This window comes from Euprymna scolopes, chromosome 46, assembly GCF_053919585.1.
Source record: "Euprymna scolopes isolate OS-2025 chromosome 46, ASM5391958v1, whole genome shotgun sequence".
NCBI classification, from domain to species: domain Eukaryota; kingdom Metazoa; phylum Mollusca; class Cephalopoda; order Sepiida; family Sepiolidae; genus Euprymna; species Euprymna scolopes.
Window position 1 is genome coordinate 96,069,495 of NC_136527.1, and position 15,119 is coordinate 96,084,613.

The 15,119-nt window shown below is 33.1% G+C and overlaps 1 protein-coding gene across 1 annotated transcript in view; it reads left to right on the top strand.

Annotated features, from left to right (window-relative positions):
• Positions 1-15,119, top strand: part of LOC145270735 (uncharacterized) — a 105,460-nt gene that overhangs the window by 45,338 nt on the left and 45,003 nt on the right. The window contains exon 2 of the mRNA XM_080126343.1: positions 10,654-11,174. Within this exon, the coding sequence (XP_079982469.1) occupies positions 10,979-11,174 (196 nt within the window). The 5' untranslated portion in view covers positions 10,654-10,978. The remainder of the gene's footprint in view (positions 1-10,653; positions 11,175-15,119) is intronic.

Genomic DNA, 15,119 nt, shown 5'->3' on the forward strand with positions numbered 1-15,119 from the left:
TGAATTCATTCCAAAAGTATCGCAAAAACAAACAAAATAATTCGCGCTAAAAATATGGACAGGTTTTTTATCGTCCTGTCTATTGGAACAATTAATGATGTGCGTTGAAAGAATAAAAACATATATATATATGAAAGTGAAAGTGTCTGTGTGTCTGTGTGTGTACATTTCCCTACGCAATAACTCTGTCAATTTTAAGTCTACAGACTCGAAATTTGATATACATGGTACTGAGATTAGGAGAAATCTTTGTGATCGGCGATTAAGGGGTCAAAGTTCAACGATTTAACCTTTGAGAACTCTACCCAACTCCTCCGTCAATTTGGGGTCTAAACACTTGAAATTTTAGATATAGGTTCCTTGGACATGGATGTAACTTAATAACTTGATTTGAGTCCAAAACAATAAATGTTAAGGGGTCATAATAGGAGTCAAAGTTTTTAAAAATTGACCGCTTTTTTGTCTTGTTTTTTGCTCAACACACACCTCCAAACACCCAGGCAACGCCGGGCACCCATGCTAGTATATATATATATATATATATATATATATATATATATATATATATATATATATTGTATAGAGATATTTTACTTTTCACACACACACACACACGCACACACACACACACACACACATATATATATATATATATATATATATATATATATATATATATATATATATTGAGAGAGAGAGATATTACTTTTCATATGGATACATGTGTTCAAGATAAAAGAACATAGCGATGAAATAGGACCGTATCTTTTAATAGATTCCCACCTCTTTTCCCCGCTAATGGACATTATATAAAAAAGATAAATGACTAATGTTTTCTTTTCTAAATGAACCAAACAAATAAACAAAATGCAAGACAACCAATAAAGAATGGGCCCCGTGAAAGGTTGAAGGGCTGCCATTTTGAAATTATCGGTAATTTGTTGTCATCGCCATTTCCTACCGCAACTTACGCGTCTAACAATGAGAAGGCGCCCGACGGTGAAGCGCCCGCTTTGAAGTTGTTGCTACGTCAATTTTCGTTTTTGATCCGGTTCAAAGAAAGAACGGTAAAGCGTATTTTGTCGTGCTTTTGTACTGCGGACTTCTTGTTGAATCGGAGGCAATTAGATTTGGTAAAAGCAAGTTAAAAGTTGTTATAAATTTAATGGTGAAATAAAACTTACAAAAAATAAAATTAATTAATCTATGTATCTATAAGAGTGAAATTGTCTGTCTTTCTGTCCGTCTGTCTGTATATATGTGTGTGTGTCTGTGAGTGTACATTTCCCTACCAAACTACTCTGTCAATTTTCAGTCCACCGAGACGAGATTTGACACAAGGGTTATTGAGATTTGGGAAAAACTTTGTAAATGGTTTTCGGCCAGAAATTTGGCTTTCAAGGGGTCAAAGTTCAACAAGTTTATCTTTGAAAACTCTACCAAACTCCTTTGCTAATTTTGAATCTAAACACTTAAAATTTTAGATGTAGGTTACTTGAACAGCAGCCAAACTTTTCAATTTGATTCGTTTGATTTGTTAAGGGGTTAAAATTGGGGTCAAAGTAAAAAAAATTATGACCTCTACGGTCTTTACCAAATTAGTCATCAATTTTTGGTCTAAACATTTGAAATTTTGCATAAGATTTATTCAGATATAGGGCAAGAATTTAAATCGGCTTTTGGCCGAAAATTTGGCTTCCAAAGAGAGAAAGTTCAAAAGATTTTACCTTTGTGGTCTCTAGCAAACTATTCAGCCAATTTTGAGTGTAAACATTTGAAATTTTACATAAAGGGTATTCAGATATTCAGCAAGCTTTTTAATCAGGTTTTGGGCGAAAATTTGGCTGCGAAGAGGTCAAAGTGGAAAGAGTTGAACTTTGCAGACTCTACCGAACTCCTCCGCAAATTTTGGCTCTAGACACTTAAAATTTTAGATGTAGGTCACATGGACATGAATCAAACCAGCCACTCTGATGAGTCGTAGACGACGAAACACGTGTCAGTGGATAATTACATTTTAAAAACAATATATATATATATATATATATATATATATATATATATAAAAACAGAGATGTGTGTGCCACAGACGATTTCTGATTGGTTAATCCAATAATCACATCTCCTAAAAAACAATGGTTTCTACGCTCTTACCTTTACCATAAAATATTATGGCTTTATTTATTGTCCATCTTGGAAGGGTTTAATTTTTTAATAACTTGTTATTTACAAATTAAAAAAATACGAAACTTATATACGAAACTAAACTACACGAAATCAAATGCTCCTACAAACTTAGTAGTAGTACTAGCAAGCACACGCGCACACACGCACACACACACACACACACACACACACACACGTTCACTACCGTCACGTTGTTATGGCAACCAAACCCGCTGACTTACATAAACAGTAAACACACACAGTAAATGTGATTTTCTTCATTTTCTCATTTCACTCGTGGTCTTAAATTCATTTCGGGTTTGTATTACTGTACACATAGATTCGAATAAGTTGCCAAAAAACAAATATATAACAAATAAATGTTATCAAAGGCAAGATAAGTTACTTTTCTACCAAACTGGATATATTTTTCGTGTTTTTATTCAATTTAACATGTTTATTCAGCTCGAAAAGCATACAGTGTTTACCGATGTATTGGAACATTCAAGATGGCGGCCGATTTTCTCTTTAACACGGTAAGTTTGGAAAAAGGTGTAATAAATAAAAAACTGGTTAAAATACTGTTAAAAACTCGCTCAATATATGTTACCGTGACATAGGTTGACATATATTCGGCGGGTTTTTAATAGTATTTTGTATAGTTTTTTTTATTTATAACACCTTTTCCCAAACTTACGGTGTTAAAGAGGGTGTGAGACGCCATCTTGAATTTTCCAACACATCGGTAAACACTGTATGCTTTTCGAGCTGAATAAACATGTTAAATTGAATTAAAACACGAAAAATATATCCAGTTTTTATCGGTTTTTTACCTTCTCTGCAGAAGTACAAAAAACAAAAAAAAAACGGAAGGTACTTTTACAGAATGTTAAACTAACCCTAACCGATGTTTTATGTTTAGTTTAGGAAAAGTCAGAAGAAACAAAAGTCATTATTGCATGAAATATACGTATTTAGTTGAAGTATTGTTTACGTCAATTCTTTCGAAGAAATTTAGCAAGAATACCTGTAAACAAGGAATCGGTAAAATGTCATCATGGATGAATACTTGTCTATTATAATTTCTACCCTTGACAAAAACTTAGCAAAACAAAAGAGATTTATTGTTCAGATTGTTTTTGAGATTGATTTCTAAAAAGATATTTTATAAATAAAATCGTCTTTAAAATTAAAGACTTAAATTACAATAATTAAATTTAAACATTCTTATTTCAATATTTGGCACATAACACCTGCAAAAATGATCACAATGTCAGGATTTCATTTTATTTCAGAATCGATGGCAAATTGTTTTTTTATTTATAACACCTTTTCCCAAACTTACGGTGTTAAAGAGTGTGTGAGACGCCATCTTGAATTTTCCAACACATCGGTAAACACTGTATGTTTTTCGAGCTGAATAAATATATTACATTGAATAAAAACACAAAAAATATATCGAGTTAGGTAGAAAAGTAACTTATCTTGCCTTTGATAACATTTATTTATATATTTGTTTTTGACTATTTTTTCGAATCTATGTGTATAGTAATACAAACCCACGATATGAATACTCACGTTGTTATATATATATATATATATATATATATATATATATATATATATATATATATATATATATATAATATATATATATATAATATATATATAATATATATATATATATAATATATATATAATATATATATATAAATGAGATTATAGCAGTTAAAAAACATTTTTAAAACACACACACACACCTTTTTCAAAGTGATCAGAAATCGTATAAAAGTAAAAAGGGTAAATTTTTACTTACTTTCCAACTTAATCACCTTTAACGTGATTTTACAGTTTTTTTTTTTAAATGGAATTCATTTACCGATACAAAAGAAATGATAAGTAAATAAATCCATAAATAAATATTATAAATGGTTTATTTTAATACTTGCCAGGATGCGGAGGAAAATGAATGAAGGGGGAGGGGAATAAAATAAAAACATTTTGGAAACAGAGTAAGTTTGAAAGAATTGCTTTGCACAGAAAGAAATTAATGAAAAAAGAATAAAATTAAATTTCTTTTCTTTCTTGATTTTTTTTTTTAGTTTTTTTATGAAAAGGGAAGTCAAAATTAAGACTATAAAAACAATTTTTATTAAGAGCGAACCTCAGTCGTCAGGTCTGTAAAAAAAAAAGACGTGGAATAATCAAGAAATGTTTTCTAATACAAATTTTCTTTACTTATGTGTTCATTTGTCTCTTTGAAGTTCGTTTGTTTAATATATCGGTTTGCAATATAATTTTGTCATTCTGTCAGACTCAAATTTTAAATATATATCTATAAAAGTGAAAGTGTGTGTGTGTGTGTGTGTGTGTGTGTGTGTGTGTGTGTGTGTCTGTCTGTGTACATTTCCCTACGAAATAACTCTGTCAATTTTTAGTCTACAAATTCGAAATTTGATATACAGGGTACTGAGATTTGGAAAAATCTATGTGATCGGTTTTTAGCCAGAAATTTGGCGATTAAGGGGTCAAAGTTTAACGATTTGAGCTTTGAGAACTCTAGCAAACTTCTCCGACAATTTTGGGTCTACACACTTGAAATTTTAGATATAGCTTCCGTGGATATGGATCTAACTTAATAACTTGATTTGAGGCCAAAACAATAAATTTTCAGGGGTCATAATAGGGGTCAAAGTTTAAAAAATTACCCCCTTTTTTTGCTCAGCATACACCTCCAAACACCCGGGCAACGCCGGGCACCCATGCTAGTATATATATATATACCGCTCCCTATAGGTCTCGAGCAAAACTGGGCTGAACTGTTAGTAAATGAATAAATAAATAAAATAGTAGGTAGTAGCTGTTCCAGTCCGACGTAGCCCAGTAGTTTTTTTTTCTTTACTCACCTTCAAACTAGGTATATTGCCTAAGAAAGATGTTGATTTACATTACATTTAAACTTCTGCAGTACAGTCAGGGAAGCTGAGAGCAGGAAGGGAATTCCAAAGTGAAGAAACTATTAGAATAGACAGCTTTCTGACATTTGGGGACCTCAACAGTGAAGGGGTGAGATTTTGTTGCTAAGCAGGTTTGTTGGGAATATGCACGTTGAGGGGCACAGGTGAAATGAGTTCATCAGAGCACATGCCATTCAAATACTTGTAAAACATGCACAGTGACGCAAGATTACGGCGATGGGACAGAGGTTGGAGCTTAGTTGACAAAGTGAGACCTTTGAGATTGGAGACTCTTCTTTGAACCCTATCCAAGAGGGAGAGGCTAGTGATAGATCACCAGCTAAGATGTGGCAACAATACTACATACATCGGCGAATGGTGGCCTTGTACAGGATGCTCTCAGGTGCGAGTAGTCTTCTAGCATGATAGAGGGAGCCCACCTTCCTTGCAGAAGCCTTCGCAATGTCCTCAATGTATTTGTTTCAGTTCATATTTCCTGTGAATGTTAAGCCAAGGAGTTTGAAGGAAGAATTCTCAGGTATGAAATTATTTGTCACAAATACCGGTGATTGAAGAGGCTTCTTGCAATTGTTAAAGGAGAGCAGCTTAGTTTTATTAGCATTAAATGCTACCATCCATTTATGGACCCATTCCACAAGTTAAGTTATTTCATATCCTACTAGCACGCTGCCCGGCATTGCCCAGTGATAAATACTCTTAAATAGTATATTTTAATTCATGCAGATCTCGTATTAATTAGTATACTAGCCTGGATGTCCAGCGTTGCTCGGATGTTTGGATGTGTGTCTTGAGCAAAAAATTTTTTTAAAGTTGTAGTAATCTGGCAGGCTCAAATCAGTACTGCGAAGAAGGAAAAGAAACTGAAAAAAACGTGACGTGTTTGCTGTTGCGGCCATCGCCAAACGGTTATGACGTAGGTTTAAATTAAGGCTAGTCAATCGAAAAGAGCGAACGACTTTCGGAAATATCGACAAAAAAAGCGACCCCTCCCTGTATAAAAGTGCCCAGTTGAGGGTGAAGGAATTAATGCTTTTGGACAATTTTTCGATATTTGTCATCCGAAGGGTCGTACTTTAAAATGATACTGATCTCGTGAAAATCCGCCGTCTCTACATACATACATACATTTAAAGACAGGCGAGATTTATATTATAGATAACCAATACTGTGTGATGATACTCTCGTCGATTTCGACGTATGACATCTGCCACAATAAGTCAGTTGTTCGAAAATCTACCCAGGTTATTTGTTTATAGTGATAAAGCTTTGTGCAGAACCAACCACATTCTTTTGGTACAACTGCTAATCTCAGTCGGTGCAATGGCCGCCACAAGACAGTGCAGACAGTAGACCTCAGGTTTTACATCAGAGTTCTCTGTCTCCTAGAGGCATGTCTTAACGAAGACTGAGGGTGCATCTCTCTCAGTGGATTAAACGCGCCCCCTACCAGATATTAACCTGAAAATTTGTACGTCCCAGCGCAGTACATACAGCAGCTAGCATTCCCAAATGGTCACTCATCTGGTTCTCGCAAGGCTTATCGTTGCTTAACTTCGGTGATCTGGCGAGAACTGATGTTTCAACGTGATTATGCCAATACTCTATTAATATTATTTTTGCGCCCAATATATAGCAGGGATTTCAAAAGTAAAAAAGAAAATGTTTGACTTGGGTGCCATCAGCTAGAATCGAAACCAAAACATGTCCCTCTCCAGCATTATTCGTTACCGTCTAATCTAAGTCTATACGCATACAAAAACTTTTTTTAAATAACGTTGTTAAAGATATGAATGTATATTTGCGCATGCGTAGAAATGAAGCGTTTAGTCGACATACGCCTACATAGTTTCAATTTTGTTTTCAATTTTGACCCCTTAGCAGCTATTTTTACCAGCTGATAAAAAAACACAAATCGAATTTGTTCTACAGGTATAAATTCTCTATAGATCAAGTTTCTGGTGTGTAAACCATTAATTGATAGAGTAGTTTGGTAAAGACCGTTCCTCACTCAGACAGACATAGTGACTTATATATGTGTGTCTTTGGCAGAACTCGGATACGAGTATACATTTTGATCATGAGGATTGAGCCAGCCCCAGCTACGAAGTGTTTTAGGTGATCCACGAGGCGCAACTTCATGTCGCATAAGCTTCAGGTGTCACCATTTGCTACGGCAAATATGTGCTTGATGTGCAGGTTCAGGAAGGCATCTTGCAGCAGATTGCCGGTGCAGCAATACGTAGAGTACCACTTTGTCCCCTACCCGCCAGGCGAGTTTATTCAAGAATGCAGTGAATTAAACTCGCCCTAGATACCAAGCTAGAAATTTCTACGATTTGGCGCAGTACATACAGCGCCGCGCCCATTTGATACTGGCCAGAATCATCGTTGCTTAACTTCTGGCGAGAACCGGCGCGTCGTGATTGTGCCGTATGTGAAATAAAAAAAATACAGGTACATTAGTTTTTAAATATTAGCTACTAGCTGTTCCTATACGGTATAGCCTGGTAACTAAGCTAGGGTTGTTTAATAATGCGAAAAGTTGAAGAGAAGCGAAGACGGGATTAGTAACATTAAAACGGATGACCTTTGGTGCCACGGAATTTATTTTTCAACACAACCATTTTCAATGCAATTATGGCTGTGCATGGGCGTGTAAAGTGCGCTTTGTCATACGAGAGTCGTTTCAAAATTAAGGCCTCTTCTTATTTTTTTTTTTTTACTCAAAAACGTTGAAGAGCTACAAACATGGGAATGGTACAATTAACAGGAGCGACCTTTTCTGCTCCAGAATTTATTTTTCTACATAGTCACCACCATTCTCAATGCGTTTTTGCCAGGAATTCGATGACGAATCTCGGCTTCTGACGCACGTGTATGACAGGGGTTGCTTTCTTGGAGTCTCACAACGTCAATATCTGCAACAGAGTGATGGAACATTCAGGTCATGAATGTATAAGTTCAGTGATAATAACAATGCAATTTGCAATGCTCTCTGATTCGTTCGTGCGGAATGACAAAAAAAATATAGGAGGTTATTTTTGGAACGGTATTTACAAATAGTTTTACTTTTCCCTTAAAAACACCTGAAAACTTTGTAAAGATCGTCTGCCATATTTTTTTTTAATGCTTAGGGGATTACATGGGAATTTGTATGTGCGTGTGTATTGTCATGACTTTATTTAAGGGAAGATCAAAGGATGAAGAGCCTAACCCTGCGTGGTGATCTGTGACGGATCATCTCTCCTAAAAATCGGTCGCTCCGAAAGCGGCGAAACAAGCGTTTCAAATATCGTTTGAACGTTGCCAGACGATGGCACCTGGCGCGCTCAGCGGCCTGTGTCGTCCTCCCAACACAGACGCCAATTTCTTGCCATATCAAAAGCAAACCATGTCCACCTTTTTTTTTAGCTACTAGAAGGTGTACCCGACGTTGTCCGATATTAAACGTAACGTTAAATTTCTTTTTTAAAAATCAAGTTAGAAAAAACTAAGACATGCGCATGCGAGTATTATGTTTTTTCTAAACATTTCATTTCTTGTAAGCAAAAAAAAAAAAAAAAAAAATACTCGAGCTGAGATCCAAAACGTAAAAACAGCTAGTCAAGCACAATAACCATGAGGCCAACTTGACACGTTCTTTAAAAAGTGTTTTCACACCTACTTATTCTTAACTTGTTATTCGGACGATAAATGTCGAAAATTGGCCCAAATATTAATTCCTTAACCTTGTGAATATTTTCAAACGATATAAGGTTTGAAATTGTCCCATTGGTCGCGAAATATTTGTAGCGAACAATGAAAATACACTACTTGTTGCTATCAATCCAGCCTTTGTTATCTCGATTTTGTGAAAATAATATATGAATGCTCGATTACAAAAACTAGTAATTTTGAAGCTTACGAATTAAGCCCCTTATACTGTCTTAATATCAATCCAATCTTTGTTGTCTTGATTTTGTGAAAATAATATATATAATATAAAGCTATGTGTGTGTGTGTGTGTGTGTGTGTGTGTGTGTGTGTGTGTGTGTGTGTGTGTGTGTGTGTGTGTGTGTGTGTGTGTGTGTGTGTGTGTGTGGTCACGAATCGGCTCCTATATGCTTGACTATTTTTTTTTTAAAAACTGATTACATATAATGATAGAAGATGTATCGAGACACAGGAATGGGTATGTTTGATCTGGCAGAACGGTGGTTCATTAAAATTGTGGGGTCTGCGTTCGCGCCTGGTCCACAAAGTATGGAAATAAAAGATTTAAAAATTTTAAAAAAACGTTTACAAGTGTTTTTGATATAGATGTACATAAGACTACTTTGATAAGTATGTTTTAACTTAAATAGGGATGGTATAATAAAAATTTTGGGGTCTGCGTTCGCGCCTGGCATCCATAGAATGGAAATATGCACAAACTTTAATAAAGACTTTTCATATCTACCTGCGTACTTTGATAATTATGTTTCAGTTTGAAGAAATATGGTATAATAAAATTATGGGGTGTTCGTTCGCGCCTGACCTCCATAGAATGGAAATATGTCACAAAGTTTAACAAGGTTTTTTAATATAGATCCACAGAATATTGTGATAAGTGTTTCAGTGTGAACAGGTATGGTATAATAAATTATGGGATTTATCTATTTTATTTTTACTTTCATCATATTTTGCTTTGGTTTTGATACCCCCAAATTCGAAGCTATCTCTTTACAACCCTTTCTTTTCATGACCTATCATACTTTCATAAATCAGAGTCCATTTTCTGTAGGCTTCTTTTTGAACCCAGTCAATTACGGGTACTTTTGCTAGTATATATCTAATATATATATATATATATATATATATATATATATATATATATATATATATATATATATATATATATATATATTAGATTGTTTCAGTTCGAGTTAATCCATTATTCCATCTGCATTGTTTTGCCTTCTATAAATTCACTTTTATATACACATGAAACAATGATTTAAGCAAACTACATTTACCTCTTATTGTTGTTGTTATATTATATTATTTTATTTTATTTAACAAATCATTTTATCACCATATCTCTCGATTTGGTTAAAAACTATATCCGTTCATAACCGGAAGTGAAATATCAGTGAAAATTACTTAAAATGTGCCAGTTCAGCAAATAGTACAAAATAACTTGAATTAAAATAATTTAAATAAATTAACTTTAAATAATACTCTTAAATAGAACAATTACATCAATTACATTACTATAATCAGTAATTTTAATTGAGCGAATTATTTAAAAAGATTTTCTTTAATATAATATGCAAATTAGATTAGTTCTATTATGTACATTGCCTTCAATATAGTGTATATATATTGATCGTGATGCTATTTATTTATATAGAAAATCTCAGTTAATAAAATTTATATAGATAACCGTTTTCAGCAGGAAGTTTTGTATATATTAATCAAATTGTGAACAAACAAACAGACAGGATTACAGATTTATATATATAATAGATTATTTTATTTTATTTTGCAGATTACGATGCTATCCAAGCGACACCAGTGAATAGTTGATTACCGAACTCTTAAAACCGATAAAGGAACAAAAGCCACGTTGGCATTGGATTTTTAATTATTATTATTATTTATTTTAATTTTTTTTTTAACTTTTTTTTTTGTTTGTTTAATACGTGTCTGTGGAAATTCTACAAACCTGGATCGAGACTATTTATAATTTATACATTTATCATAATTTGAAACTTTGGAGTTCTCTCCTATGCTTACGTGCAAAATAATAAATCAGGAAAAAAAAAGAAAGAAAACTTAAGGATATATAAGAAAAAAAAAAAAAAAAAAGAACAATGCCGCGATCCCTTTTGGTTCGTCGACAAAAAAAAAAGGTCATACCGAGGGAATGTCCCCAAAATGAAACCTTGAACTCACTGTGGGTGCCCCCATGTGACTTAACGGAAGAAAGGATCTGTGATCTATCAGACTCCTCTATAAAGGACACGGAAAAATGTCCCTCGAGTTCTCCGGGGGCAAGTGACACAAGCGGTAAGTTGAATTCGCACGCACTAACTGTACTTCGCTACACTGCCATGACAATGTTTCGAGCTGTAGTTATTAATAACTAAGACCTCTTCAGGCGAAAAGTATGTCTTTCCATTTAGGTGTTCATGCTGAAAAATGTTGTAAGCAATAATTCAGAGTCAGAGAGTGCTCAGCAGTAAAGGAGCGAGTGGTAGTTTAGGTTCAGAATGTATTCGTAGTATAATAATTCACAGAATATCCAGCAGGTTTATATAACAGTGCTCAATAATTAACAGAGCTATTCATATTGATGAACCCCTCAATAAAAACACAGATTTTTCACCGGAATATATTTTAGTCATTAATTACAGCTCGCAATAGTATTATATATATGTGTGTGTGTGTGTGTGTGCGTGCGCGCGCGTGTATATATGTATGTATATATATATATATATATATATATATATATATATATATATGAACAAATGATTAATAAAACATGTTATTTTGATTACCTTGGTAAACTTATTGTAATTTTTATTTTTTTTTATTTTTTTATTTATATATATATATATATATATATATATATATATATATATATATATATATATATGATTAGTTTTTTTGGAAAAAGAATTCCAGCAGAGTGCTCAATTAAAAGGAAAATCCAAATTTTAAGAGCGTACTTATATTTTGTGTACAGAAAGTTGTTAGTTGAGACAGGTCATTGGTACCGTCGGTTTCAAGCCCGATAATAAGGCCCGTTTAAGGTATCCTTATCGAGCTCTCTTCAGCCAATATTCGATAAGGATACCTTAAACGGGCCTTATTATCGGGCTTGAAACCGACGGTACCAATGACCTGTCTCAACTAACAACTTTCTGTACACAAAATATATATATATATATATATATATATATATATATAGAGAGAGAGAGAGAGAGAGAGAGAGAGAGAGAGAGAGAGAGAGAGAGAGAGAGGGAGGGGGATAAAACGATTGATAATTTATAATTAAAATAAAAAATTAAAAATCGGTTTCAAAAGGAAGAGCAAACAAAATCAATAAATTGTACGATCGTTTCGGAAACGATGTTTTTATTGAGATAGACAATAAGTCTTGGTCAATAATTTTATCATTTGATTTTATAAAACAAAGTCTCCTCATCAGCAAAATGAGTGGGTGGTGGTTTAAAGACACCAAAAATAGAACTAGGGTTTTTTTTTTAAGTGAGGTAGATATATCTCTTAATCGTCCGTCTTTAAAGCCCGTAAGTATCAATGCATTCATTGACGATGATATGTTATATTAGCAATGGAATTAATGTATGAGCATGACACTTGTGACGTAAAGAAAATAGTTTGTTTTTTTTGACATAACAGAAACATTTCTATGAAAGTATATTAAAATGAAAAAAGAATATAGATAGATTTCTATGAGTCGTTCTGTTTATTATAATTGATTATTTTTGAAAAGAAATTTACAGTTACTGATTTATAAGTAGTTAAATTCAAATTTTGATATATCTGCTTTTTTTTACATCGTTCATTTCTGTATTACGTTTAAGTTATTTTAAACCCCACTCTTCCAATGTTAAATAATAATTTCGAAATAATAACGTTAATATTTCAGTGCGCAGGTTATGCACGCATGCGCAACCGGATGTCGTAAACCGGTAAGTGGGTTACATACATCGTTACAAGGTCATTTGAGTTTTATAATTATATAGATAAATAGATGGATAGATAGATAGATTATAGAGTCGTGATTTCATAAGTAAAAAGGAGGATTTAGATGCAATCAAGTGGAATCGAAACCGAAGCTGCAGTATTCAAAGCTGTTGGTGTTATCACCGTATCAACGTGACATGCGTATTAACCGATTAAAACTTAAAAATTAAAAATAGACTCAGATGTGGGGTCTGCGTACGCGCCTGGTCCACAAAGTATGGAAATATAAAATTTTAAAATTAAAAAAAAACGTTTACAAGTGTTTTTGATATAGATGTACATAATAATACTTTGATAAGTATGTTTTAACTTAAATAGGGAGGGTGTAATAAAATTGTGGGGTCTGCGTTTGCGCCTGGCCTCCATAGAATGGAAATAGGCACAAACTTTAATAAAGACTTTTCATATCTATCTGCATAAGTATACTTTGATAATTATGTTTCAGATTGAAGAAATATGGTATAATAAAATTATGGGGTGTTTGTTCGCGCCTGACCTCCAGAGAATGGAAATATGTCACAAAGTTTAACAAGGATTTTTAATATAGACCCACAGAATATTGTGATAAGTGTTTCAGTTTGAATAGGTATGGTATAATAAATTATGGGGTTTATCTATTTTATTTTTACTTTCATCATATCTTGCTTTGGTTTTGATACCCCCACATTCGAAGCTATCTCTTTACAACCCTTCCTTTTCATAACCTATCATACTTACATAAATCTGAGTCTATTTTCTGTATGCTGTTTTGGAACCCAGTCAACGACGAGTACTTTTGCTAGTATATATATATATATATATATATATATATATATATATATATATATATATATATATAGTCATCCAAATACAGTACTGTTTCACAGCTCATCAGCATTTCAAAATACAACCGCTGAGAAACAACGCGCGGATCTTTACTAACTGAATTTTTCCCCTAACTTTATAACATGCCGAGAAAGAAGAATAAAAAAAGAAAAAAAGAAGTACAAAAAACTGAGGATGGTGTTTTACTCCGAAATATATTTAAATTATTAATTTAAAGCAAGTTAAATATTTATTTATTTTCGTAATATTGCGTTGTGATTTGGCTTTCATATATATATATATATATATATATATATATATATATATATATATATATATAAGGGAACGTATCTGTGTGTCTATCTGTCTGTGTGTCAGTGTACATTTCCCTACGCAATAACTCTGTCAATTTTTAGTCTACAGTCTCGAAATTTGATATACAGGGTACTGAGATTTGGAGAAATCTTTGGGGTCAGTTTTCGGCCAGAAATTTGGCTGTTAAGAGGTCAAAGATCAACGATATGACCTTTGAGAACTCTACCAAATTCCTCCGACAATTTTGAGTCTAAACACATGAAATTTTAGATATAGGTTCCTTGAACCTGGATCTAACTTAATAAAGTGATTTGAGCCCGAATCTATAAATTTTAAGGGGTCATAATAGGGGTCAAATTAAAAAAAATTTACTCTTTTTTTTAGATATAGGTTCCTTGGCACGGATCTAACTTAATAACCTGATTTGAGCTAAAAACAATAAATGTTAAGGGTCATAATAGGGGTTAAATTTTAAAAAATTGACCGTTTTTTTTTTTTTTTTTTTTTTTTTTTTTGCTCAGCATACACCTCCAAACACCCGGGCAACGCCGGGCACCCATGCTAGTATATATATATATATATATATATATATATATATATATATATATATATATATATATATATATATATATATAAGTGAACGTGTCTATGTGTGTCTGTGTGTGTACATTTTCCTACGCAATAACTCTGTCAATTTTCAGTCTACAGTCTCGAAATTTGATATGCAGGGTACTGAGATTTGGAGAAATCTTTGTAATCCGTTTTCGACCAGAAATTTGGCTGTTAAGGCATCAAAGTTCAACGATTTGACCTTTGAGAACTCTACCAAACTCCTCCGACAATTTGGTGTCTAAACACTTGAAATTTTAGATATAGGTTCCTTGGACATGGATCTAACTTAATAACTTGATTTGAGCCCAAAACAATAAATGGTAAGCGGTCATAATAGGGGTCAAAGTTTAAAAAATTGACCTCTCCGGTCTCTACCAAATTACTCAGACAATTTCTGGTCTAAACATTTGAAATTTTACATAAAGAATATTCAGAGATAGGGCAAGCTTTTTAATCGTTTTGGATCGAAAATTTGAGCTACAAATATATAAATGTATGTATGTTTGTTTG